The sequence below is a fragment of the Alnus glutinosa genome, chromosome 6, assembly GCF_958979055.1.
Source record: "Alnus glutinosa chromosome 6, dhAlnGlut1.1, whole genome shotgun sequence".
NCBI lineage: Eukaryota > Viridiplantae > Streptophyta > Magnoliopsida > Fagales > Betulaceae > Alnus > Alnus glutinosa.
Window position 1 is genome coordinate 2,740,001 of NC_084891.1, and position 25,745 is coordinate 2,765,745.

The 25,745-nt window shown below is 37.3% G+C and overlaps 2 protein-coding genes across 2 annotated transcripts in view; both read left to right on the top strand.

Annotated features, from left to right (window-relative positions):
- Positions 1–364: 364 nt before the first annotated feature.
- On the top strand, positions 365–3,819 carry LOC133870692 (cytochrome b561, DM13 and DOMON domain-containing protein At5g54830). The gene has a single exon (XM_062307874.1). It carries the CDS (start codon positions 735–737, stop codon positions 3,402–3,404), a length of 2,670 nt encoding a protein of 889 aa, XP_062163858.1. The 5' UTR covers positions 365–734; the 3' UTR covers positions 3,405–3,819.
- Positions 3,820–19,221: 15,402 nt separating this feature from the next.
- LOC133872030 (CHD3-type chromatin-remodeling factor PICKLE-like) overlaps positions 19,222–25,745 on the top strand; it is a 52,894-nt gene continuing 46,370 nt past the window's right edge. The window contains exon 1 of the mRNA XM_062309535.1: positions 19,222–19,386. The gene's annotated coding sequence lies outside the window, so the exon portion shown is untranslated. The remainder of the gene's footprint in view (positions 19,387–25,745) is intronic.

Here is a 25,745-nt window from a genome sequence, read left to right on the forward strand (position 1 = left end):
AAAAGTAACACGGTCAATATACAAAAATTCTTAAAAACACAACACGTTTCAAATTATGTTGGAAGTGATAGCAAGACATGCTACAAGTATTTATTTATTACAACATCAAATCACATAGACTAATTCAGCAAATTTTCTTAAATTTATTGACATAGAATTTATGAAGTTAAATATTACAATTACAATAATATATACCATCTTGCAATCGCCGCAACAATGTCATAGAAAATGACAAAGAGCCTTCTTTTGATATTAATATAATTCTATTTCTCCCAATAATAATAATATATATATATATATATATATAATTCTATTTCTCGGCTACACATGTCACACGATGGCAGTCGTGAGGTTAGACCAGTTGTATCTTTGGTACGAGGGAAAAGGCACTGAAACTGTAAAACATTAAAAACGAGTGCCTCCATCTTGAGGCACCTTCCCGGACGAAACACAACTGTCTCACCGCCGATCAAAATCCAGAACGTGGCCTCCCACTTCTTTTATTCTTCATTTTTTGAAAAAGAAGGCAAGGCCAACAGCTCAAAGCCCCATTCAAACCTTCTTCGCCGCTCTCTCATCCACGCCAATCTCCGTCCTCTCCGTTCACCCAAACCAGGTAATCTTATCAGTTATCCTTCCCTTTCTCCTCTCTCTCTCTCTCTCTGATTTTCAAACCTGGTTTACAATTCGGACTCAAACACTCGGGCACGATCCGACCAGATCCGGATCTCCTCATGCCTCGAAAACCCGTCTTCCTAGGGTTTCTTCTCAGCCTCAATTTCTATTTCCTTCTCTGCTATGCGGATCCGGGTCGGAATTGCTCCAAAACTACCCCGCTCGTCGACCTCCGGTACGAGTTCGCAATGGCCCAGCACCAGCTCCGAGGCGTCCTTACCATACTCGACGATTGCTCTTTCCGGGTCTCCCAGTTCGACATGCTGCCCGGCTCCGACGTCCATTGGTGGGGCGCGATAGCACCCGATTTCGCTAACCTCACCGCCGGGTTTGTCGTCTCCGACCATGCCCTCAACGAAACCTACAAGAACGCTAGCTTCGTCGTGCATTTGAGGCAGAACGTGACCTGGGACCAGATCCGAGTCCTCGCCTTGTGGGACCGCCCCACCGCGTCGAATTTCGGCTACATCGTGCTCGCAGCGAACAAATCGTCCGATTCGGCACCGTCGCCCCCGGTTCACGCCGAGCCGACCATGTTCGAGAACTGCAAGACATTGTCGGAGAACTATAGGATCCGGTGGACGTTGAATGCGGACTCGGGTTCGATCGATATCGGGTTGGAGGCGGCGACCGGGATCATGAACTACATGGCGTTCGGGTGGGCGAACCCGAATTCGACATCGAAGCTCATGATCGGAGCAGACGTGGCTGTGGCGGGGTTCAAGGAGGAGGGAACGCCGTTTGTGGACGACTTTCACATCACAGAGTACAGCGAGTGTATGACCAACAAGGACGGTTCGGTGCAAGGGGTTTGCCCCGATACGATATACGATGATTCGGACCCGGTTGGGCAGGTGAACAATACGCAATTGGTCTACGGGCACAGGCGCGACGGCGTGTCATTTATTAGGTATCGAAGGCCGTTGGAACCGGCAGATAAGAAGTACGATTTGCCAGTGAATTCGATGGCGAATATGATGGTAATTTGGGCGGTCGGATCCATACGGCCACCTGACACAATTAGGCCTTACTATCTCCCCCAAAATCATGGGGGGCCGAGGCTGGTCGCTTATGGGAATTTGGTGCTGAATGTTTCGGAGAATGTGGATGATTGTTTAGGACCATTGGATGCAGAGGATAAGGAAGATCAGGACCTTATAATCGCGGACGCGAATGCTCCGCTCGTGGTGATGTCCGGTCCGGCATTGCATTACCCGAACCCTCCAAACCCTTTGAAGGTTCTTTACATTAACAAGAAGGAGGCTCCGGTGCTGAGAGTCGAACGAGGGGTGCAGGTGAAGTTTTCGATACAAGCAGGGCATGATGTTGCTCTGTACATAACTTCTGATCCAATTGGCGGCAATGCCACATTGAGGAATGAGAGTGAGATTGTGTATTCAGGAGGGCCTCAAGCTGAAGGAGTTCAGGCCAGTCCAATGGAGTTGGTTTGGCAACCTGATAGGAATACCCCGGACCAAGTTTACTATCAGTCATTGTATGAGCAGAAAATGGGTTGGAGAGTGGAGGTGGTTGATGGGGGTCTATCAGATATGTATAACAACAGTGTTGTTTTGGATGATCAGCAAGTTACATTCTTTTGGACGTTGTCAGAGGATTCGATATCTATTGCAGCTCGTGGTGAGAAGAAAAGTGGTTATCTTGCTGTAGGATTTGGTAGTGGAATGGTGAATAGCTATGCTTATGTGGGTTGGGTTGACGATAGTGGTGTAGGGCGGGTAAACACATATTGGATTGATGGAAAGGATGCTTTGACTGTGCATCCGACAAGTGAGAATTTGACATATGTGAGGTGCAGGTCAGAAAATGGGATCATAACTTTGGAATTCACACGTCCCCTGAAGCCACCTTGTAGTCGTGATGAAAGGCCGGAGTGTAAGAACATTGTTGATCGCACAACTCCTCTTAAAGTTGTTTGGGCAATGGGTGCTAAATGGACGGATCGACGTTTAACTGAGAGGAATATGCATTCTGTTACAAGTAGCAGGCCTGTTCGGGTGCTGCTTATGCACGGTTCTGCAGAGGCGGAAGAGGATTTAAGACCGGTATTGGCTGTTCATGGGTTTATGATGTTTCTTGCTTGGGGTATTTTGTTTCCTGGTGGAATACTGGCAGCTAGATACTTGAAGCATGTTAAAGGTGATGGATGGTACAAGATTCATGTGTACTTGCAGTACTCAGGTTTGGCGATTGTCCTACTTGCCCTTCTTTTTGCTGTGGCTGAGCTGCGGGGTTTCTATGTCAGCTCAGTACATGTTAAGTTTGGAATTGCTGCAATTATTTTGGCTTGTGTACAGCCAGTGAATGCACGCCTAAGGCCCAAAAAACCAGCCAACGGGGAGGTTACCTCAAAAAGGCTTCTTTGGGAGTATTTCCATGTCATTGTGGGCAGATCTGCCATTGTCGTCGGTATTGCAGCACTTATCAGTGGAATGAGGCATTTAGGGGACAGATATGGTGGGGAAAATATTCACGGACTTAATTGGGCTTTAATGGTTTGGTTCTTGATTGGTGCATTGATAGTCTTGTATCTGGAATACCATGAAAAACGTCGAAGGAGGGACAGGATTTTTGGAAGAAGCAACTTTGTGCTGGGAAACCATGAGGAGGATGACTCTCTTGATCTTTTAAGCCCAACCGGTACTCTTGCAGAAAAGGAGTCGCAACAGTCTGGAAGAATGGAAGTTCAGTTAGAACCTTTAAGTAGATAGACTTGTTTTTCAATTACTTTTTGATATATATAGTCACTGCTCTTCACCAGTTTTGGTAGTGTTTCCACTCATACACAGGATAGCCGGCTTGTTCATTTGCATGAAAGGTTTTTGCAGTGCAAAAGGGGTTGCATAATTCCCACCAGTGGTCACTGTAATTGCTTTCCATCATCCTGCAGAGTAAATCCTACAACTTATATTTTGTATACTCATACATCTTCAAAATAGTGGAAGGTCATATCATTCTCTCTCTCTCTCTCTCTCACAGAAGAGAGCAGAGTTTGTTTGATATGTGAATTAGTTCAGTTTCTGTCTATTTAGTTTTATGGGATGTAATTTCTTTAACCAAGATGAAAGTTGTTGTTGCTGTATATTATGAGATTCTAACTAATGATGCTTTAATGTTTTATGGTAATTGCCATCGCATTCTTTTGGAAATTGAAATGTAGTTCATCATAGATGGTATCCCTATGGGTCAAGCGTATGAATCTACTTGGGTTTTGGTATGCTTCTGTTGCCACCGGAGATTTGTTTTTTTTATTGTTGTTGCAGGTATCATAAGAGTTTGAATGTGCTTCTGATATCCTTCCACAGTATCTGCTTCTTCTCCACGCAGTTATGTTGTTATAAAAGGTATCCCTGCAGGGCTTGATTTATTTTGCTTTATGCATGACTCCAACAAAAATATGGTTAGGGCACGTTTGTTAATTTGTTTTGTGTTTTGGATTGTTTGTTAATTCAAGCATTTGTGTAAGTTTTAACTAAGTTTTGAAATTGCTAATTTTTCATTTGGTATGTTTTGAAACTGCTAAACAAAGCACTTAAAGCTCGAAATGTATCAGAAATGGAAGTTTTTAAGTTGCATTTTAAGAACGGTGTTGCCATTTATTTCAACACTCCCATTCGAATTTTTCTTCATTTCCTACCAATTAGTTTGTAGGAATTTTCACACCAATTAGTCTATAAGAGTAACATGTGTTCTTTAGTATGTAAGAAATACATATTTTTTTTAATAATATGTGCTTCTCACATACTTTTTTAATAGCATTAATAAGAAAGCATATGTTTTTCACATGCTTAAAAGACACAATTACTTTTAAATGCTGGTTTATAGGAAATTTCTCTTCCCTTTAAGAGTTTTGGCACATAAATAATTGCTTTTCCACGATAATACAGTATAGTGATGTATATCTATAATTAAATACCTTTAAACCCATATTTTTTGTTTTTTTGGGATTTAGGAGCTTTAAATGCTCGAAGTTAGAAGTTTTGGTAAGCATGAAGTACTCTAATCAGTTCATAGATTTCCTTCCTAAATTGGGATTGTCAATTTTACGTTACCTTTTCAAATGAGTATTTTAATTGGATGCCATATATAACAATATAAATATGCATTACATCAAATAGGAAAACTAATGTTCCGTTTTGTTTGGATCTAAAATGTTTTTTAGAGATCGTTTTTCCTATTTTTTGGTATTTGGTATGACCGAAAATCGTGGTCAAATCGAAAATATTTTCGGTTGACCATAAAACCTTAGGTAGTTTATGAAAAATGTTTTTCCTTTTTTAAAATCGTTAACCATTTATCAAGTTTGAACTCATCATTTTCAAATCGCCAGACCACTACCGAAGTTTGCCTGAACACTAGTAGAGTTTGCTGGAAGTTGCTGGCCCTTTCCACTGTCGCTCGACTCGCTCATTTTTCGTACAAACCAAACGTCAAAAAATATTTTTAGGGAAATCATTCGTTGAAAATATTTTCCAACGAAAAATGTATTACATCAAAACAAACAAAGTCTAAGAAGAAAAAATAAGTTCTTTATACCCTTCAATAACTGTTTGTCACATCATATTCTAACACCAAAACACTTTATTAAAGCTGAAAATACACGATCACACCAAACCTATCAACAAAAAATATGAACATTCACGGGTGCAGTGTTGCGCTGCTGCACGTATTTGGCCAAAAGTTTCTTTGGAAGATACGGGGTTGTTTGTCAAGGAACAATACATTACAGTACTGTTCATGTACTTTTTTTTCTTTTTTTTTTTTTCTTCATTTTTTTATACTTTTCACTACTAATCAACATCAAAACATTCCCACTTTTTTCACTTTTTTATATCACAACAATAATTTTTTATTACTATTCAAATAAAAAAATTCACTACAATAGAAAATTTTTTCACTTTTTTATACAAATTCTTTTTATTTTATATCACATCATCACTTTTTACTAATTTCAAAAACTAACAACCCACTACTTTGTTCTGTTCTGTTCTGTAATGTCACTTGCCAAACAAGCCCTACATCACCGTGGAGCTACCTTGCCTTCGATTGATACACACCCACAACAGATATGGTGGTTGGAAATAATTTTGGATGGTGCACAAAATTTTTGTTGAAATAAAATAATATCAATCCGAAATAATAATAATAAAATAAATAGAATGCAATACAATATAATACAATACAATTAGAGTAAAGAAATATTTCACAATGCTATAAAATCACACAATGGCGTTGTCTTTAAAGGTTGATTCATGTCACTCGGATCATATAACTCGGTGTGATCGAATTCATTGAAACGCAACCTCTCAAAATTAGACTATAGCGTAGGGATATAAATTCGGACCGGGTATAACCAGCCGAGAAACCGAATCCGGGCATTAACTGGCTCCAGGAAACCGGAAAACCCGGTTGGTACTCGGGTACTCGGCTACCTGGAGTCGGAGTCGGGTATTGATGTTATAAAATCTCGGTTATATCCGGGTACCCGGCTCTGGGTACCTTAGTTAATTAAAAAAAAAAAAAATTACCCCTTACCCCTTTACCCTAAAATTACACACGGCTTATGAAGGGTTTTTTCTGTCTTTTTAGTCCCTGTTGCCTGTTGCCCTAACTCCTTACTTTAGTCTTTTACCCAAAGTCTCAAACTCCAGATTGTGCCACCGCTGAGCCGCTCCATGTACCTCCCACTCGTTCACGACGTTCAGCCCATTGAAGCTCTTGCATAAATCGTCTCATTCACGACTTCACGACGTTCAGCCGACGACGGTTCAGCACTTCATCCCACAATCTTGAATCTTTGAAACTTTTGTAAAATATTTGAGTTTCTGACTTTCTGGGGTTTGGGTTAATGATGTTGCCAAATGTGGATATATTATTTTTTAACGTAGATTAGTTCATATTTCATTTGTGTTGGTAATTGTCTCTGCCCTAAGTGGCACATATATCACTAATGAAGAGTTGAAGAGTGGCTCCTAAATCTCTCTTCTGAACCACGGTGCATCAGAATTATAACTGGGAAATACTTCTTCTAAAGCTGCATATTCTAGTTATTTCACTAACAAACACATGTAACTTATAGTTATTTCATTAACAAAAACCAAAAACATTTAACTTTTTTTTTTCTCCTTCCTATTTGAGTATAAAAGCCCAGGCACTGCACTTTTTTTTCTTTTCTCCTTCCTGTTTCTCTAGTGTTGCTTCTGATTCTAGGCATTACTGGTATAAAAAGGTTTAAATGAAGTTGAAAAAAGAAGGTCCATACTAAAATAAGTCCAAAATAATAATTTTTTTTAAAAAAATACCACCCGGACCGGATAACCGGTTTTTACCATGATGAAACCGGTTATCCGGGGCCGGGTGTTGAAAACAAAAAAATCGGGGACCCGGAGCCGGTTCCCGATTTTTACCCAATACCCGAGAACCCGCTCCGGGTTTACATCCCTACTATAATGTCTATCTTCGTTAAGGACACACTTCCAATAACAAATATCAAATAGAATAATCCTTTGATTTTCCTTTGTGAAAATAATATAATAATCTTTTTAGATCAATATCATGTAAAAAAAAATAGAAGTATATAAAAATGTATATATATTACTCAAGTATTCGTAGTGTATCTCATATATATGCATGACAGATGGCTTAATAAATCCACTATAGTATTCAAATGCATTGAAGACACTTTATGACCAAATTGTTATATTTTGAGATTTTATGACTAACGGTCAAAAAATCAAATGCCATAAAGCTTAATAATGTCCAATGATCAAAACCGTTAAAACAGTTAAAGCCGGTTTCTCTTTTTAAAGCTAATTACCATTTTAATTTGTTAAAGACAATTAAAAACTGTATGAGAACAAGATTTCATAAAAAAATCCTTTTATCATAAAAATATTAATGACCAGACGGTCATAACGTCCAAAGCATTTGTTATTGGTCAAATGCCATAAAATCTTTGTTAAAACCCAACGGCAAAACCATAAAAACTAATTTAAAGTCGATTTCTTTTTTCTTCTATTTTTCATAAAAACTCATCAATGTCTTAATGTCAAACATCAAAATATTTTTTAAAACAATCAAAAATAAAACCATGTTTGTAACATTACAACAATCTCCCACATGTTTTAAACACTATAATATAAGGAGATTTAAAGCATGCATCAATGTGGTATCCGAAGGTTTCAACTGTACCTAGAATAAATAAGTAGGAACTTAATGAATCATGGTTGAGTTAAACTCTTTTAACCAAATTCACAAGTTGACCAAACTTATCACCCACATAACTTTCTCCAAAAAAAAAAAAAATGGGTTGTTCTATAGGAGGTTGACGCCTTATACAAGCCATGTCCATGGGTTTTATGAGCGTTCTAGAGACTTACCTAAGTCTCATAGGAAGTAGCACCACCTCCACGCTCACATAGGCGGCATCCATCAAGAGTGTGTGCAGGGAACACCCCATCCCAACATGTAGGGATTATGGATCCATTAAGATTTTTAAACTCATCTTTAGTCACTCTGCATCTTGTACTGTCTTACACCATAGAAATTGACTCATCACTAATCTTCTCATTTAAGATAGTGGATAAACATATAATGACAGTACCTCACCATGATCACTTGTAACTTCGTTTCCCATTAAACCTCATTCATGGGATCTCCAATCACAAAGGTTGGGTATCAATCACAGTGTCTTAATTTGGGTATCAGTCATATCCCCCTCGATGTTTCACTCACCAGTATTCTTGCTAGTGGCTTGGTCAAAGGATTTGTAAAATTTCTTTTTGACTTCACAAAGTCCATAGAAATTATATCAGTCTCAATAAGTTGCCTCACAATATTGTGCAATTTTCCCATTATAAATCTTGCTCTCTGCTTGAGCTATGGCAGCTTGTCAATCCCAATGAAAACACAGGTGGAACTGAATTAATATAAAAAGGCAAATTAATTCATCAATGGGCTTCTTTGCCATTCATTTTCAGTTCATGCGTTTTTCAAAACAACTAACTCTGACTCCATAACAAACCTTGCTATGCAAATTTATTCTGAAGACCTCCAAGAGATAACTCATCCAGTCAGAGTAAACACATAGCCACATACAGGCTTTAGCTCATATAAATAAAAAATTCAGTTAGCATCACAATATCCTTTCAATAAAGTAGGATAATCACAATATGACAAACCAAAATAAACTACGCGTTTTAATTATCTCAACAATTTATTGATAGCATCCCAATACTTAACACCAGGATTTTGAGTATATCTACTCAATATGCCAACAACATATACAATATCATGGCATATACAGTTCGCCAAAACATAAAGCTACTAATGATTTGTGCATATTTTCCTTGCAATACACCATCACTATGATTCTTTACTAAATGTATTTTTGAATCATATGGTGTAGGCATAGGCGGATAATCAAAGTGCTCAAATCTTTTAAGCATATTTTCACCATAATGTGTCTGAGATAAAATTATGCAATCATTATATGTAAGAACTAATGTTCAATATGACATTAGTTCTACCCATTTATTTCGATCATATCGAAATTAGATGCAATAAATCTTTTAGCTTAATGCACAGCATCAATGCTAGTTCATAAAAAAAACACGCTAGTCACCAATATATATAAACAAATAATGACACGGTCATTATTGTAAAAAAAATGCTATGCATTTACATGCACAATTAATCAATATGCATTAGACATAATCACCTTGTCAAACTTTTCATGCCATTGTTTAGAAGCTTGATTTAATCTAACAAGGATTTCACCAATTTAAACACTTTGTGTTCTTGACCGGAGATTACAAGTTCCTTGGGTTGCTTCACATAAATCTCTTCACTATTCATAAAAACAAATTTGACATCCGTTTGATAAACAACAAGTTTATAAATTGAAACAATGGCAAACAACATTCTAATAGATAAATTATAGTACCCGGATAATTGGTATCAAAATAATCAACATGTTGCATTTGCTTATGACCTTTAGCCATCAAGCATGCCTTGTATTTATCTATTATATCATTTGGTTTAAACTTCTTCTTAAACATCAATTTGTAACAAATTGATTTGATTTTATGAGGTAATTCAACGAGTTCCCAAGTATGGTTAGACATAATTGATTCAAATTCATTATTTATAGCCTCTAATCAAAACAATTGCATTAAATAGATTTAATTGCTTTCATATGTTGGATCATCATCAACAATATAAGGAATAAAACATTACCGAATTCCTTTATTTTATAGCTCGCTTGCTTCTTCTCAATTCTTGCATATCATCAACAAAATTATTAGAAGCAACAGAAGATTCATGCAATAAATTTTCCTTATTTTTCAAATGAAACACGTGCTCAAAGAAAAATAACATTTTTTAGATTAAATAATAGTATTGTAATCTAAAACATCACTTTTGATAATAAGTAATCTATAGCATGAATTATTGTAAGCACAATCATAAGTTATATAACCAAGTTTCCTCATTTTAGGCTCGGGTAACATAACTTTTGCCAAACACACCCACTCTTTGAGGTGTTCTATGCTAGGCTTACACTATCTTTCCAAATTTCATAAGAAGTTTTACTAATTTTTTTATGAAGCACTTTATTATGAATGTTATCAGCCGAAAAAAATGGCTTCCCTCACATGTTGGTGGATAAACCAAAACTAACAATTATAGCATTCATAATTTCTTTTTATTTACTTGATGTAACCAAGATTTACATGTATAAATCTATCATACCAAATATTAATGAATAAACCGAGTAAAAACAAGAAAATAAATATTCATTAATAGCACACAAGGGCTTTAAGGAATGACTTCTTTGAGCCCGTCTTTCTCAAAGTATGATCTGTCATTTTATCTTAATTAACAGTTTTTGTCAAGAAAATAAAATAAAATATTTTCAACTAAAGCCCCAATAAATATGCAAAGTATTAGGCTCAACCATACAATAATCAACTAGCGTTGACTCACTGTTATAAATACGCCATTAGTATCAATCTTACGATATGATAATTTTTTTCAATGTTAAATGAGCTCTAATAGTAACATTAATAATTACAATATTTTACTTATAATCAATATGTCAAGAAAATTGAAAGCTAAATGATATAAATGAAAAACTAGCAAATACTTTTAAAGTATTCATACTAATTTAGAATGCAATAGCTAATATAAGTATTATATGCTATTTTTTTTTTTTTTTTTGAAATAGAACAATCTACAAAATGAACTGTTTATAAGACACAATATTCATGTAATTATCAAATTTTCACCAGCTTTAATTCAATCAACGAATACTTTTATCACTTGATTTTTTTTTTTTTTTCCTTTTTAATACAAGAAATTGTATATCAAGTCGTAAAAAAAAATAAAAAAAATAAAGGCATATGAATCATAATTTAAGAACTCACAGCGGAGATAACAGTTTTACTCAAAGATCATCCAAAACAGGCTAAGTCACCACACACAAACTGGGTGTTAAGAAAACCGATCAATTCAACATGCACACCACATCTCTTCCTCCTATCATGTGCTTACCTGCAAGATTATTCAGCAAAGTGGTATTCTTTGCACACAATTAACAATGTCTATTTTTTTTTTTTTTATTATTATTATTATTACAATATGAGTAATCATTCACTTTTGTTATCATTAATCGACATGAATGTTCTCCATCAAATTTAGCACAACACAATAGAAATTGCTAAGTTCTAAAAATATATAAAAGGCTAAACTTTTATTACAAGATTGGTGACCTAACAAGAAAAGACTATTTGACAAACAATTAAATAACACAAATTTGAGTTCAAATAATCGAAAACTTTTTAGTCAAAATATTTTTACTTCCAATACCTACAAATGAAATTAACCTTTTCTTCTGACAAATAAATCAATTATCACATATTTTTTCACAACAAAGTCTTTAGTTTTTCAATCAATAATTGATTTCATATTTCTGCAAACTCTAATAATATTTGACTTCTCATAAGTTCAAATACTATTGTTATCATCCTAATCAAAATATTTGTACAACCATCAACATAATTCAACCTTTAAGATTGTTGGAAATAATTTTGGATGGTGTACAAAATTCTTGTTGAAAAAAAATAATATCAATCTAAAATAATAATAATAATAAAATAAATAGAATGCAATAGAATAAAATTAAGTAAGAAAATATCTCACAATGCTATAGAATCACGCAAGAGCGTTGTCTTTAAATGTTGATTCGTGTCTCCTGGAGCATATAACTCGGTGTAATCGGATCCCTTGAAACACAACTTCCCAGGATTAGACTACAGCGCATATCTTCGTTAATGACACACTTCAAAAAACAAAGATTAAATAAAACAACCATTTGATTTTCCTTTGTGAAAATAATCTCATAATATTTTTGGATCAATATCATGTAAAAGAAAAAAAGAAGTATATAAAAATGTATATATATTACTCAAGTACTCGTTGTGTATCTCATATATATACACATGATAGATGGCTTAGTAAATCCACTATAGTATTCAAAGGCATTGAAAACACTTTATGAACAAATAATTATATTTTGGGATTTTATGACTAACGGTAAAAAAATAAAATGCCATAAAATAGTAAAATACCATAAAGCTTAATAATGTCCAATGGTCAAAACCGTTAAACTAGTTAAAGCTGATTCATCTTTTTAAAGCCAATGACCATTTCCATTTGTTAGAGACAATTAAAAACCGTATGAGAATAAGATTTCATAGAAAATCTTTTGGTCATAAAAATATCAATGACCAAACGGTCATAATGTCAAAAGTATTTGTTATTGGTCAAATGGTCAAATGCCATAAAATCTTTGTTAAAACCCAACGGTAAAACCATAAATACTGATTTAAAGTTGATTTTTTTTTTTTCTTATTTTTCTCATAAAACTCATCAATGTCTTAATGTCAAACATCAAAATATTTTTGAGAACGGTAAAAAATAAAACCATGTTTGTAACATTGAGAAATGCTATAACATTTCCAGGTGTTCTCCTGCAATGGCATAGATGTAATTAAAAAATTACATCTATGCCATTCCATGAGAACACCAGGAGAACATAAGGAGATGCTCTAGCATTCCTCTTGTAACATTACAACAACGGTGCCATGATGGAGATCGACCAATAATTTAAAAGCGACAAGTCTACCATAAGCTATTATTGGAGGACCAATTGTGAATGATTCCTTTAAAGATTCTTGATGTGATGTTTTGACGAGCATGATGCAGTGGGACTCGCGTCATCTCAATCTTTTCCACGCCGCGTATGGTAGCATCGGTCAATGGCATAAATGAACGCCTCCCATTTGCGTTGTTCAACTCCTGAGAGGAGGTGGCGGAGAAAAGGATGGTGCATGAGCCTGACCGGTTGTCTCATGCTGTGAGTAGTGTGCCGCATCAGTTTGGCGGCACCGCAGACTTTGCTTGAAGAGGAGCACAAAAATCTAAATGTTCATATATGTACATGAAAAATAACTACAAACTAAAGCCAAAGCTAAGCTTGTGGCTTAAAGAAAAAAAGAAAGAAAAAGATGACAACAACAAAAAATGGCTGGACAATTCGACAAAAATTAACTAGAAATGAAAGTACGCCAAGGCAATGCATCAAATTAAGATGTGGGCCTAAATGCTTGGCATGGATGCCAAGAACTCGAGCCACCAATAAATGTGGTTAATCGTATATAAAGAGTCCAGATGACCCAAACACCGATACAGATAAAAGCATGAAAAAGATACAAAAAATAAAAAGCCCATATACATAGATAAAACAAACACAATACAACATCGATGGAGAGAAGGGACTAGGAGTCGCTAGTGGCGGTGCGTGAACACCACGCGCCACCACTGGAAGACCTTTCTCCAACAGTGGTCGTCAGGGGCTGCCGGGAACCGCCGACAACAGGGGCGGGGGAAGGCTGAAGGGAGAAACGTGGCCACCACGCGAAAGTGAGACTCACTCGCTAGTGCGTGCATACCATGCTCTGGTGTGTGGATGTCAGGAGAGAGTGCGGCTGGTGTCAGTGGAGATGGAAGACGCCAGTGAACACTATAGAGAAGCGTGTGTCATGCAAAAGTTGACGGAGGAGTGTAGATATAGATCTAAAAATTTCGACCCAAGAACCTAGCCAAAATTCGCGGTAGACACGATGGAGGAAGGAGATGGCTGGTGAAATCTGTGTAACTGTTGAGGATAAGGAAAGCAAATAAAATACCTCCTTATAGAAGTTAAACTCAAACTAAGAAATGCATTTGCTAGATAATTGGAAAACTAAGAAGATTAATGCTATAAATTACATTTTTATTCCACAATACTAAACAGTCTCAACCAATCATTGATTTATTAACCAATAGTTGATTTGAATTATTATATAAACATTTTGAGATAGTTGTAGGATAAACATGTGGTTTATAACATTTTTTTAACTAATAAATGTATTTACTAGATGAGTAATGCTATAAACCACATTTCTTTCTCACTTTTAATCCATTATGCTGACGTGGCTGTGCCAATTAATATTTGATTTTTTTTTTTTTTTTTTATAAAACAAAGACTTATCTAATAATTGATTGACACTGTCATGTTAACGAGACAAAAAAAAAATAAAAATAGACATGTGATTTTTAGCAGGGACGGAGGGTGCCGTCCCCCCCCCCCCCCCCCCCCCCCCCAAAAAAAAAATAAAATTATAAGGTTGGAAAAAAAAATCTATAAAAATAAAAAATATAAGGTAAAAAATAAAAATTTAGCCTATTGACCCCTACTCAATTTTTTTTTGGGCTGCTAACCCCTGCTCATAAGAACTTCTGGCTCTGTCCCTAATTTTTAGTATTACTCATGTTATGAACATTTGGTTTAGTCATAGCATTACTAAATTTGAATATTTTTAGCATTACTCATGTCATCGAATTATGTAATAATAACTTTATACGAACTCTTTTATTTTTAGTTGGAAAAATTATTGAATTTCATTCATCGTGCTAAGAGCATTCATAATGGCCTAATCATAATTTCTCCAAATCTAACTCTAAAAAAACTACTTTTATTGATTTAGTTAGTCAATTTTTACAACTTTTAAAAAACAAACTTTCTAAATGTTTATCTGCTTTAAATAAATGCTATTTTTTAATCATAAAAATAATTGCCATGAATACATTTGTGGTGCCAAGAGGGAAAATGTTGGTACGATTTGCAAAAAGTAGTATTAAAAAAAATGGAAAAAATATAATTTAGCTCTCAAAACTACTAGCCGTTCTACAAATAATCCCCCGAATTACCAACGCTTGGACTTTGGGCTCAAAACTACAAAAATGTTTGAAAAATGCCAATTTTGGTGAAATATGCCCATAATACGTGTGCCACGTGTCATTTTCCAATAAAAAAATAATTATAAATAAAGAACTAAAAAATTAAATTAAAAACCTAAAAAAAACTATAATTTAATTTATATTTTTTTAAAAAAATTGGGTGTGTGGGGGGTGGCTTGCGAGCCACCCCAGGGGATGGGGGTGGCCGCGTGGCAACCCCTAGGATGGCCAAACTCACCTTCTCAAACACACGAAAGCCTCGATTTTGCGGCCAAAATGGTGTTCGGTGCATGGCGGGTCGCAGCTAGAAGAAGAAGAAGGGCGGAGGGGCATCACCAGGGTGCATCAAGGGCGACATCGATTTCTGTCGGGCCGTGAAGGATGGGGCATAGGGCAAGAGCAAGAAGCTCGTTGAGTCCTGCTTCTATAGCCTCCGCAGGAACCCTAAGAGCCAGAACCAAGCCGACAACTTCACTGACGACAAGCTCAAGCAGATCGGCCTCGGCTATGATCGGATGGTTCATTTCATGGAAAAAGATGACCCCAATTTGCGTCATCCCTTCGATTGGTACAAGTACAGCGAGTTCGGGCCCTACTCCTAGCGCGGCAAGGGACCAAGAAGAGTAGGAGAAGATTGAATGAAATGGATAGGGATAAAGGGTTTAACCACTTTTGGGGGTTTGTGAGGCACCCCAAGTGGAGGCTCAATGAGCTGCCATGGCAGCAATGAACATTGGTCTGTGAGGTCGTCATCAAAGGCGGCAAAGGGAGGTTGGACAAGTGGAGACGCGGCCACCCCCCGACCCCCTGGGGTGGCTTTCGAGCCACACCCGACCCTAAGGAGTGGCTGTGAGTCACCCCTAAACACCCACTTTCTATTTTTTGAAAAAAAAAATAGTTTTTTATAGTTTTTAATTTTATTATTTTTAATTGGAAAATGACACTTGACATGGGTATTATGGGCATATTTCGTCCAAATGGGCTTTTTTCAAACGTTTTGGTAGTTTTTTATGTTAGAGTCCAAACATTGATAATTTGGGGGGCTATCCGTAGAATGACTGGTAGTTTGAGAGACTAAATTGTAATTTTTCCTTAAGAAATTATAATATTGTATTTTTGACTCTTTAAATTTAAAGTGAAATCGATAAATGTTAAGTTTAACATTTGGGATATTACTACAATTCCTAGTTCCGCTTGAAAAATATATTCTTATTTATGAAATTAAAAATTCCCTCTTTTACTTGGGACTTAGGTGTAAAAGGAAAATGAATGAAACTAATTAAATAAATGAAACAACGTTTTGTTTTTTCTTTTTCTTTTAAAGCCTTGTCCTACACAAACATGTTAACATTTTAGGTATAACTATGAAAAGAGGAAGAAGCTGAGCTACAAGAAAATTTTTTATCCGTCTATTATTTCATTCTGCTGACGTGACAATACTAATTAATCATTGATAAAAAAAAAAAAGCCGGTTGACACTATCATATCAGTAATATGAAATAAAATATAATTTATAACATTATTAAGAAAAAATATGTTGATTAGGCTGGAACTTACCAAAATTTTATGAACTTCAAACTTAATTCTTCTAGGCTTTTGATTAAAACTTTTCAACATTATGTTACATAAATTGGGTGTGAACCGGCGATGACACTCTTTTCCCCTTTCTTGAGAGAGAAGGTCTGTAATTTCTAGAGAGAGAGAGAATCCTGTGAGCTCGTTCGCCAGGGGGGGAGGCTCCGTGTCTCCCCCTCCGGGTGCTGGTGTTTCCCCTGGCCGTTGGGTCGAGGGTTTTTTTGTCTCCAAGCCATCTGGCTGTTGGAGTTTTGTTCCTCCCGGTGCTTGAACCGGTGGAGGTTTGTTGGGGTTTGTTCTTTTTTCTGTTGTTTTTCTTGTTGCAAGCAGTGATTTTCAGGTGTTGGCCCGTGAAGAACGGCTGGTGTTGGAGGGTTCCGATGGAGTTTTGTTTAACTCTAGATCTGTCAGCCTCGACTGGTCTTTCTCCAACAGGAACTTGCCGAATGCGGTGGTTGGCCTTTTCTGGTCAGATTTGGTTATCTTTTGAGGTCGTGCTATTCGTCTCCGGTCTGCGTGACTTGCATGCGCCGGCGTTTCAGTTCTGTTTTTAGTGTGTGTGGGCCACAACTGCTTTCTCCGGTCTCGGAAGGTGCCAATCTCTACTTGTGAAGGTCGTCTGTTGTGAGGGAGGTTCCCGGAGATGGTGCGTGTTTTACACGCGCCGTCTCCGGCAACCGTTTCTTGCCGGTGTTGGCATTCTGAGTTTGCTGTTTGTGTTTTTTATGTAGATTCCTCCTTTGTACTCACAGTCTACCGTTTTGGTAGCTGCTTCAAATCAGGTGTTCTTGATTTTGTGGCCAGAGATTCATTATCTCTGTTCACTGCGACGGCCAACGGCCTTTGATTTCTCGCCTTTGGGCGATGTGTTCCTGGTTATGTATCCCTTTGGGGATGTTTTTCTCTGGAATGATATTGAAGAAGATGGTTCTGTGTTCAAAAAAAAAAAAATTGGGTGTGAACCAATGTTCCTTTCGCATCTTGGAGATTAAGAAGCAAATTTTACTTTACATATTTTTATTTTCTCTACCCCTAATTTGCCCACTTTAAAAAAAGGAAAAAAAAAAAAAGTTTAGAAAAATTTGCATACCCCTCAAACTACTATCCAATTGATAATGTCTTTCTCAAAACTTTTTTAACTGAAAAAATGTCCACTCAAATTACCAAAAAAATGTCAATGTCTTTTAAGACTAGCAAAAAGACAAAGATGACCATACAAATTGTTCAATAAGACAAAAAAAAACCCTTATACATTCGAAAAAAGAAACATTTGTATTTCTTTAAATAATTTTTTTTCATTATTTTTAAATTTTAAAATTTGGCCAATTGGGTAGTAGTTTTTTTTTTTTTTTTGGTAAAAATTTAATATTTTTATTTTATTTTATTTTTTAAATTTAGTTTTAGTTTTTTTTTTAAATAAATTATTTTATTTTATTGAGGGAATTTTCGTTACCGGGAGACATTGATAATTTTTTATAGTTTGGAACACATTTGTCCAAATTAAAATTTTAAAAGGACATTGTTAATTAAGTAGTAATTTGAGAAGATTCGTGGACTTTCTAAAAAATAATAATAAAAAAGGTTTCAAACCCTTAACACAAAGACCACATACTATTCAATTTAAATCCTCCAAATTTTGTGTAAAATAATATCTATGAGAAATATTATGCATATGCTCATTTTATATTTGAGAAATGCTTGACATCCCAACACATTTTTTTTTTTTTTTGGTTCCAACTTGATGTGCTATGAGATTGTGGCACATTTTCACAAAATGATAGATTTCACGGGATTGTGATACATCAGGTTGGAACCAAATTCTAAAAAAAAGTTACTTTTAAGTAAAGGTGTACAAACGAAGCGGTTATAATTACTTCAAAACCGCTAACCGCTTATAACCATATACCCACATAATTGCTTTCAAAAGCGGTTATGAATAACCGTTAACCACCTAGCGGATGCGGTTATATGATTTGAGAAATGCGATTAATAACCGCTTATATATATAAATGATTTTGGATTCGTAATGTTTTAGATTTATATTTAGATTTGTAATGTTTGAGTTTTGGATTTGTTTGTATTTTGTTATCTGAATTTGTTATGTTTTAGATTTGTATTTGTATTTAGATTTGGATTTGGATTTATTACTATTTTGGATTTAAAACCTGCACTAAATTCAGCCCAAAAGTGATCAAAACCGACTCAAAACTCAAATTGAAAAGCGGTTATACAACCGCCGGTTATCTACTCAATAACTGCTAACATGCGGTTATAAAAATAACCGCCTCCGCTTAGCAGTTAGCGGTTGCGGTTGGGGTTGGTACAATGCAATAATCGCTTAGGCGGTTGGCGGTTATAATTGGTAAAATGCAATAATCGCCTAAGCGTTTAGTGGTTTTAGCCAATAACCATTGGTTATACCCGTTAGTTCACCTATAACTTTTAATTGCATATATTTTTGACGTGACAATAATCATTTATAAATTTAATAATAATTTTTCTGCCTCGTAAGATGATAAGCACGTTAGTGAGTGTGAGATCGGGAGCGTTTGATTTTCTAGTAATCTATTTACCTTGTCGAAGCCCTTATATAAACAACAAGCGTTTCAGTTAAAAATTCATGTCTTGGTGAGATTAGCAACGCTCTCCCTCCCTCTCTCTCTCTCTCTCTCTCTCTCTCCTACACCGCTTTTTCTTTCTCTAACCCTCTCCCACCTTCAGTTTTGGGTCCGAGCTTCAAATTCCGACGTACTTGGCCCTCAGATCCAGCTACCTCCGGTAACTCCTTCTCTGGCCTCTACAATTCTTACAGTATGCACATCCAAAGCACCACACTTTCACAAGCTGTCAACTTTAAGAACCTTGGATTAAGTATCAGCATAAGATAGAAAACCTTGAAAATGGTTTATGAATCTCGAAGTTTATGTCGTTTGGGGAAATGGGTATTGCGTTTTTGCACTGTATGCTGTTTGTTTGCTGAGAATTGCCATGTGGGATGCTCTGCAACTCATCTTTTGACTAGTACTTGCTCTCGTTTTGGGAATTGGGTATTGCGTTTTTGCATATATGGTGCTATTTATTTATTTATTTAGTTCTGAGAATTTCCATGTGGGTCTCTTTGTAACTCATCTTTTGAGTGTCACTTTGCTTTGCTTATTCATTTGGGTTCGGTGTGGGTTTGAATTTAGGGTTGATTTACTTTGATTTTCAACTCGTATAGTTACTTTTCTTTTTGGTTTTTTCCATTTCCTTCATTCTTTATTTGTAGTGGGAATTTGTGTCGACTAGTCGTTTGCAATTCAAATTGAGGAACTGGGACTTGCCTCTTTATTCTGAAATATATAGGTGTCCACTTTATTCCATGAATGATTGTTTGGGATCAAACATCGTTTCCTTAATTGGTTTCATTACCATAAGCTTATTCCATAGGCTATATGAGCAGACACTTGAGCTCATGACACCTTTGTAGGCACTTGAGTTGGACACTCTTTTTAGAAACTTGAAATTCACCTCCATTTTCTTGAAATTAAGGGTGTAATGCAATTTTGTCAAGTGAATATGTTAAGTTATTTGATTTTATTGTTTTACTGTATGATTCTTTACATATAAACAAACATTAAAAAGGAGAGAGCAATACATTTTTAATTTTTTTTGATAAGTAATTGAAAGTTTTATAAAAAAGCATAAGACACCCCTGTGTACACAGACGATATACAACAGAAACACCTAATTAGAACAAGCAAAAGAAAGACTCAAACAACCCAACACCAAACAGAACCCAACACAGGTAACCCTAAAACCCGAAACCCACAAAACGCTTGCCGCTAACAAACAAGAGCCTTGCCTTTCCTGCGCTTAGAGGACGCGCCTGAAGTACCATAATTATGGAGAACTCTAAGTTCAAAGGCTCCCTTTTGCCTCTGGACTTAGAATATGCTTCATTTTCCTTCCGAGAATGATCCTCACCAATGGCTGTTAGGAGAGCCACAATCTGATCCTCAAGCCCCTCACACAAGACCCCCACCACTAGACAAACGTCCTTAACACAAAACAAAGCCCAATCCAAAGGAGTGATAGGGGGAACAAAATCCAGAGGAGATGGAAAATCCCCATCATCCCCATCCCTATAAGTGCCCCCCTTACCCCTCACAATTAAATCTAGAGGAGAGGAGATGGAACAACCTTAATATGTTACTTAAGGTGTAGATATAAGACAGAGAAAGAGACTTGGTTTTTTCAAATAAATCATTCAGAGGAAAAGGTTAAAGGAAATGTAATCTTATTATTTTATCATATTTAATGTTGGATTTGTGTCTCTTGATATATCCAAGAAATAGCTTTACTAGCAGTATTATCACAGTCCAATTGTGAGTCTTATGTGGCCCATAGGAAATCAACTTCTACTCAAACTCTAGTGTTCAGCAAGATAAGGTTTAGTTATCTTAAAGTTCAAACTCTATGATAGATAGATAAGAGATAAGGTTAGATAAGAGTTCTAGTCCAATTGTATAGGAAGCAGATGCGGTTATGTGTTGTTTTTCAAACTCTTTTGTAATCTTCTATATAAATCAATGAGAGCTCACATAGATGAGCACGGTTTAATAGCCAAATTATCCTTGTTCTATCATGGTATTAGAGCCCTCTCACCGACCAACGTCGTGATCCATGGCCAATTCCGACTCCGAGTCCTCTGCTCCTGCAACCTCGACAACCTCCAATGCTTCACAGCCTCCCTTGCCACCTATCCAACCAACAATTGTCTTCACCGTCCCAAATATGAATCACAACCTTAGTATTAAGCTCTCCAAAGGCAATTTCAATGCCTGAAAAACTCAGATTCTCGCATATATTAAGGGCCAAGACGCCTATGGCTTTCTTGATGGCTCCTCTCTGCCTCCTGCCCAGACTATTCCCAATCCCAGCACAGCTGCTAGTGCTCCTGCCACCATAGTCAACCCCGATTTCCTTGCCTGGAATCAGCGGGATCAGATGATCCTGAGTATGCTTATTTCTACACTATCCGAGCCCTACGTCGTCCATACTGTTGGATGTGCCTCGGCTGCTGCTCTCTGGAACACGTTTCTCACCATGTTTGCTTCTCAAGCTCGTGCTCGTGTCATGCAGATTTATTTTCAGCTTGCCACTGTCAAAAAGGGTTCCAACTCGATCACCGAGTACTTCCAAACTATCAAGACGTTAAGCGACACCCTTGCAGCCGCCGGTCAGCCTCTCAATGATTTTGAGAGTGTGTCTTTTCTTCTCAAAGGTCTCAGGACAGAATATGATCCCTTTGTGACGTCTGTCACAACCCGAGTCGATCCCTTGTCTATTGATGAGCTCTACGGTCACCTTCTCGGCCCATGAGATGCGCTTGGACTAGCAACTTCCAGCTGTTGATGTTCTTTCCCCTGCTGCAAACTTCACCACCCGCAACTCCCCTTCTCGGGGACGTGGTTTTCGTGGACGTGGTGGTCACCCTTACAACCGAGGACGTGGGTCTTACTCCAGCAACCGCGGCCGCGGTTCTTACTTCTCCCAAGATGCAACTTCTTCCACTCGGCCTTCATGCTAGATTTGTGGCAAACCTGGTCACTTTGCTCTTCGCTGCTACCATAGACAGGATATGTCTTTCTCTGCACAGACTCAGCCACCACAGCAACAGCTCTCTCCACAGGCTTACTATACATCTCTGGTTCTACCAGCTGAGGAATCTTCGTACCCCGACACTGGGGCTACCCATCATATGACCAATGCACTGCAGCATCTCAATTTATCCCATGAGGACTATCATGGACATGATCAAATTCGTGTGGGTGATGGAACAGGTTTGCCTATATCTCATATTGGCTCTACTTCCTTAAATCTTTCTCATCGTTCTTTTATTCTAAATCAACTCCTTCGGGTTCCCTTAATCTGTAAAAATCTCCTTTCTGTTAGACAATTTGCCCTTGATAATTCTGTCTTTTTTGAATTTCACTCATCTCTCTTTGTGATCAAGGACTCTCAAACCGGGATTATCCTCCATCAAGGGCGCACTAAAGATGGTCTCTATCACCTTCTTCCCTCGTCTGGTTCTTCGTCAATAAATCAAGCACTTGTTGGTGATCGTACATCTCCTGCTTCTTGGCACAAGCGCTTAGGTCATCCTGCTTTTTGAACAGTCCACAGTGTTATTTCTAAATTTCAGCTTCCAGTTCATTCAAATAAGGCATCCACCCCTTGCAAGATTTGTCCACAAGCAAAGGGTCATCAATTGCCGTTTTCTTCTTCTACTTCCAGCATTTGTAAACCTTTAGAGTTAGTTTATTCCGATGTATGGAGACCTTCCCCAACTCTTTCAATTAATGGAAATCGGTTTTATGTGTCCTTTATTGATGCTTGTAGTCGTTACACTTGGGTTTTCCCAATTCAAGCTAAATTTGATGTTATGCGAACCTTTCTCCAATTTCAAACAATGGCTGAACGTCTACTAAATTCAAAAATAATAAGCGTTCAATCTGATTGGGGTGGCGAATATCGCAACCTTCATTCTTATTTTCAGACTCATGGCATAACTTATCGTATCTCTTGTCCTCATACACACCAACAACAAGGATGTGTAGAAATAAAACATAGTCATCTTATTGATACTACTCTAGCACTCTTGGCTGAAAGCCATCTCCCTAAAAAATTATGGGATGAGGCTTGTCTCACCTCGTGCTATCTTATTAATTGTTTGCCAACACCTTTGTTACAAAATAAATCACTTTTTGAGAAACTCTTTAATCAAATTCCTGATTATAAGTTCCTTAAGGTGTTCGGTTGTGCTTGTTTTCCAAACTTAAGACCCTATAATTCTCATAAGTTTTCCCCACGTTCCAAAGAGTGTCTCTTTCTTGGGTATAGTCAACATCATAAAGGCTATAATGTCTTCACATTGATTCTGGCCGGATGTACATATCCCGAGATGTCATATTCCATGAAGATCAATTTCCCTTTGCTGCTATCCCTCTTGTTTCTGGTCCTCCTTCACCAGTTCAGGAACCGGTTCTTCCTCCTTTACTTCCAACACCTCCTGTCACTTCTCAGTTACCAATTTCAGCAGCTCTCTCATTCTAATTTTATTTCCAGTCCTCCTCCTTCTGCCTTTGAAGAGATTAGCATGCCTAATTCCAACTCTCACACAGATACACGTGCTCGGGTACACCCCATGCGTACAAGGTCAATGAATTAGATTTTCCAGCAAAGGCAACTTACAGATGGCACCATTTGATACCCAGTTCCTCAGGCTTTAGTGGCAGAAACACATTCAGCTCTTGTTGAACCAACTTGCTTCTCCAATGCAGTAAAAGTTCCAGAATGGAGAAATGCTATGCAAGTTGAATTTAATGCTCTCCTTCAAAACCAGACTTGGTCTCTTGTTGCTAAGCAGCCTTCTCAGAATCTTGTAGGCTGTAAATGGGTATTCAAGCTTAAGAGGAAAGCTGATGGGTCCATAGAATGCCATAAAGCACGTCTGGTTGCCAAGGGCTTTCATCAACAGGCCGGTGTTGACTTTGGAGAGACATATAGCCTGGTTGTCAAGCCTACAACCATTCGGACAGTACTTTCTCTTGCCTTTTTAGCAGGATGGTCACTCAAGCAGATTGATATTCATAATGCATTCTTGCATGGTTTTCTGTCCGATGATGTATACATGGTCCAGCCACCTGGATTTCTTCATCCCAGTTTTCCTAATCATGTATGCAAGCTTCAAAAGGCGATTTATGGTTTAAAACAGGCCCCCCGAGCATGGTTTTCTCGCCTCAGCAATAAGTTAATTCATATTGGTTTTGTGGGTTCTAAGGCTGACACTTCTCTCTTCATTTATCGCACCAAGACAGTAACTATTTATCTCCTAATTTATGTCGATGACATAATAATTACAGCATCGGATTCAGCTGCAATTATAGAACTTCTGAACCTTCTCAGTGTTGATTTTGCAGTGAAAGAATTAGGTGATCTTCACTATTTTTTAGGTGTTGAAGTCAATAAAGTTGAAGCAGGTCTCCTCTCTCAGAGACGATATATATTGGATCTCTTGAAGAAAACAAAAATGCATGAGGCCAAGCCTATATCTTCTCCAATAGCGTCTTCTTTAAGTCTCTCTGCCTTCTCTGGTGATCCAATGGAAGATCCAACCTTATATCGCATCATTGTAGGGTCATTACAGTATCTCTCCCTCACAGGACCAGATTTAGGGTTTGTAGTGAATAGAGTATACCAGTTTATGCATTGACCTCTTCAGCTGCATTGGCAAGTAGTTAAAAGAATCCTTCGGTACTTGAAACACTCTCTTTCTCATGGTCTTCTTATTAGTCGCACTTCTTCTCTTAAGTTGCAAGCATACTCGGATGCTGACTGGGTTGGATGTCCAGATGATCGATGATCCACAGGTGCATATTGTGTTTTTCTTGGTTCTAACTTGGTGTCTTGGAGCTCACGCAAACAACCTACAGCAACTAGGTCCTCAACAGAAGCAGAGTATAAGGCCGTTGCAAACACTACTGCTGAACTCCTATGGATTCGTGCATTACTTCAAGAACTTGGAATCAGTTTATCTTCTCCACCAACACTCTGGTGTGATAATATTGGGGCTACATACATGTCGGTCAATTCGGTTTTTCATGCTCGTACAAAGCATGTGGAGATAGATTTTCACTTTGTTCGTGATCAAGTAGCTGATAAATCATTGGAAATCCGGTTCATTCCTAGTTCAGATCAACTAGTTGATGTCCTCACTAAACCACTAGTCTCCCAACGTTTTCAGCAACTATGTTTCAAGCTCAACGTGCGATCTTCCCCGTTGATCTTGCGGGAGGGTATTAAGGATACTACCGGAAAAGACTCACAGTCCAATTGTGAGTCTTATGCGGCTCCATAGGAAATCAACTTCTACTCAAACTCTAGTGTTCAGCAAGATAAGGTTCAGTTATCTTAGAGTTCAAACTCTATGATAGATAGATAAGAGATAAGGTTAGATAAGAGTTCTAGTCCTATTGTATAGGAAGCAGACGCGGTTAATGTGTTGTTATTCAAACTCTCTTGTAATCTTCTATATAAATCAATGAGAGCTCACATAGATGAGCACGGTTTAATAGCCAAATTATCCTTGTTCT

Coding starts and splice junctions, on each gene's coding strand:
- LOC133870692 (XM_062307874.1), top strand. CDS start 735: ATGCCTCGAAAACCCGTCTTCCTAGGGTTTCTTCTCAGCCTCAATTTC.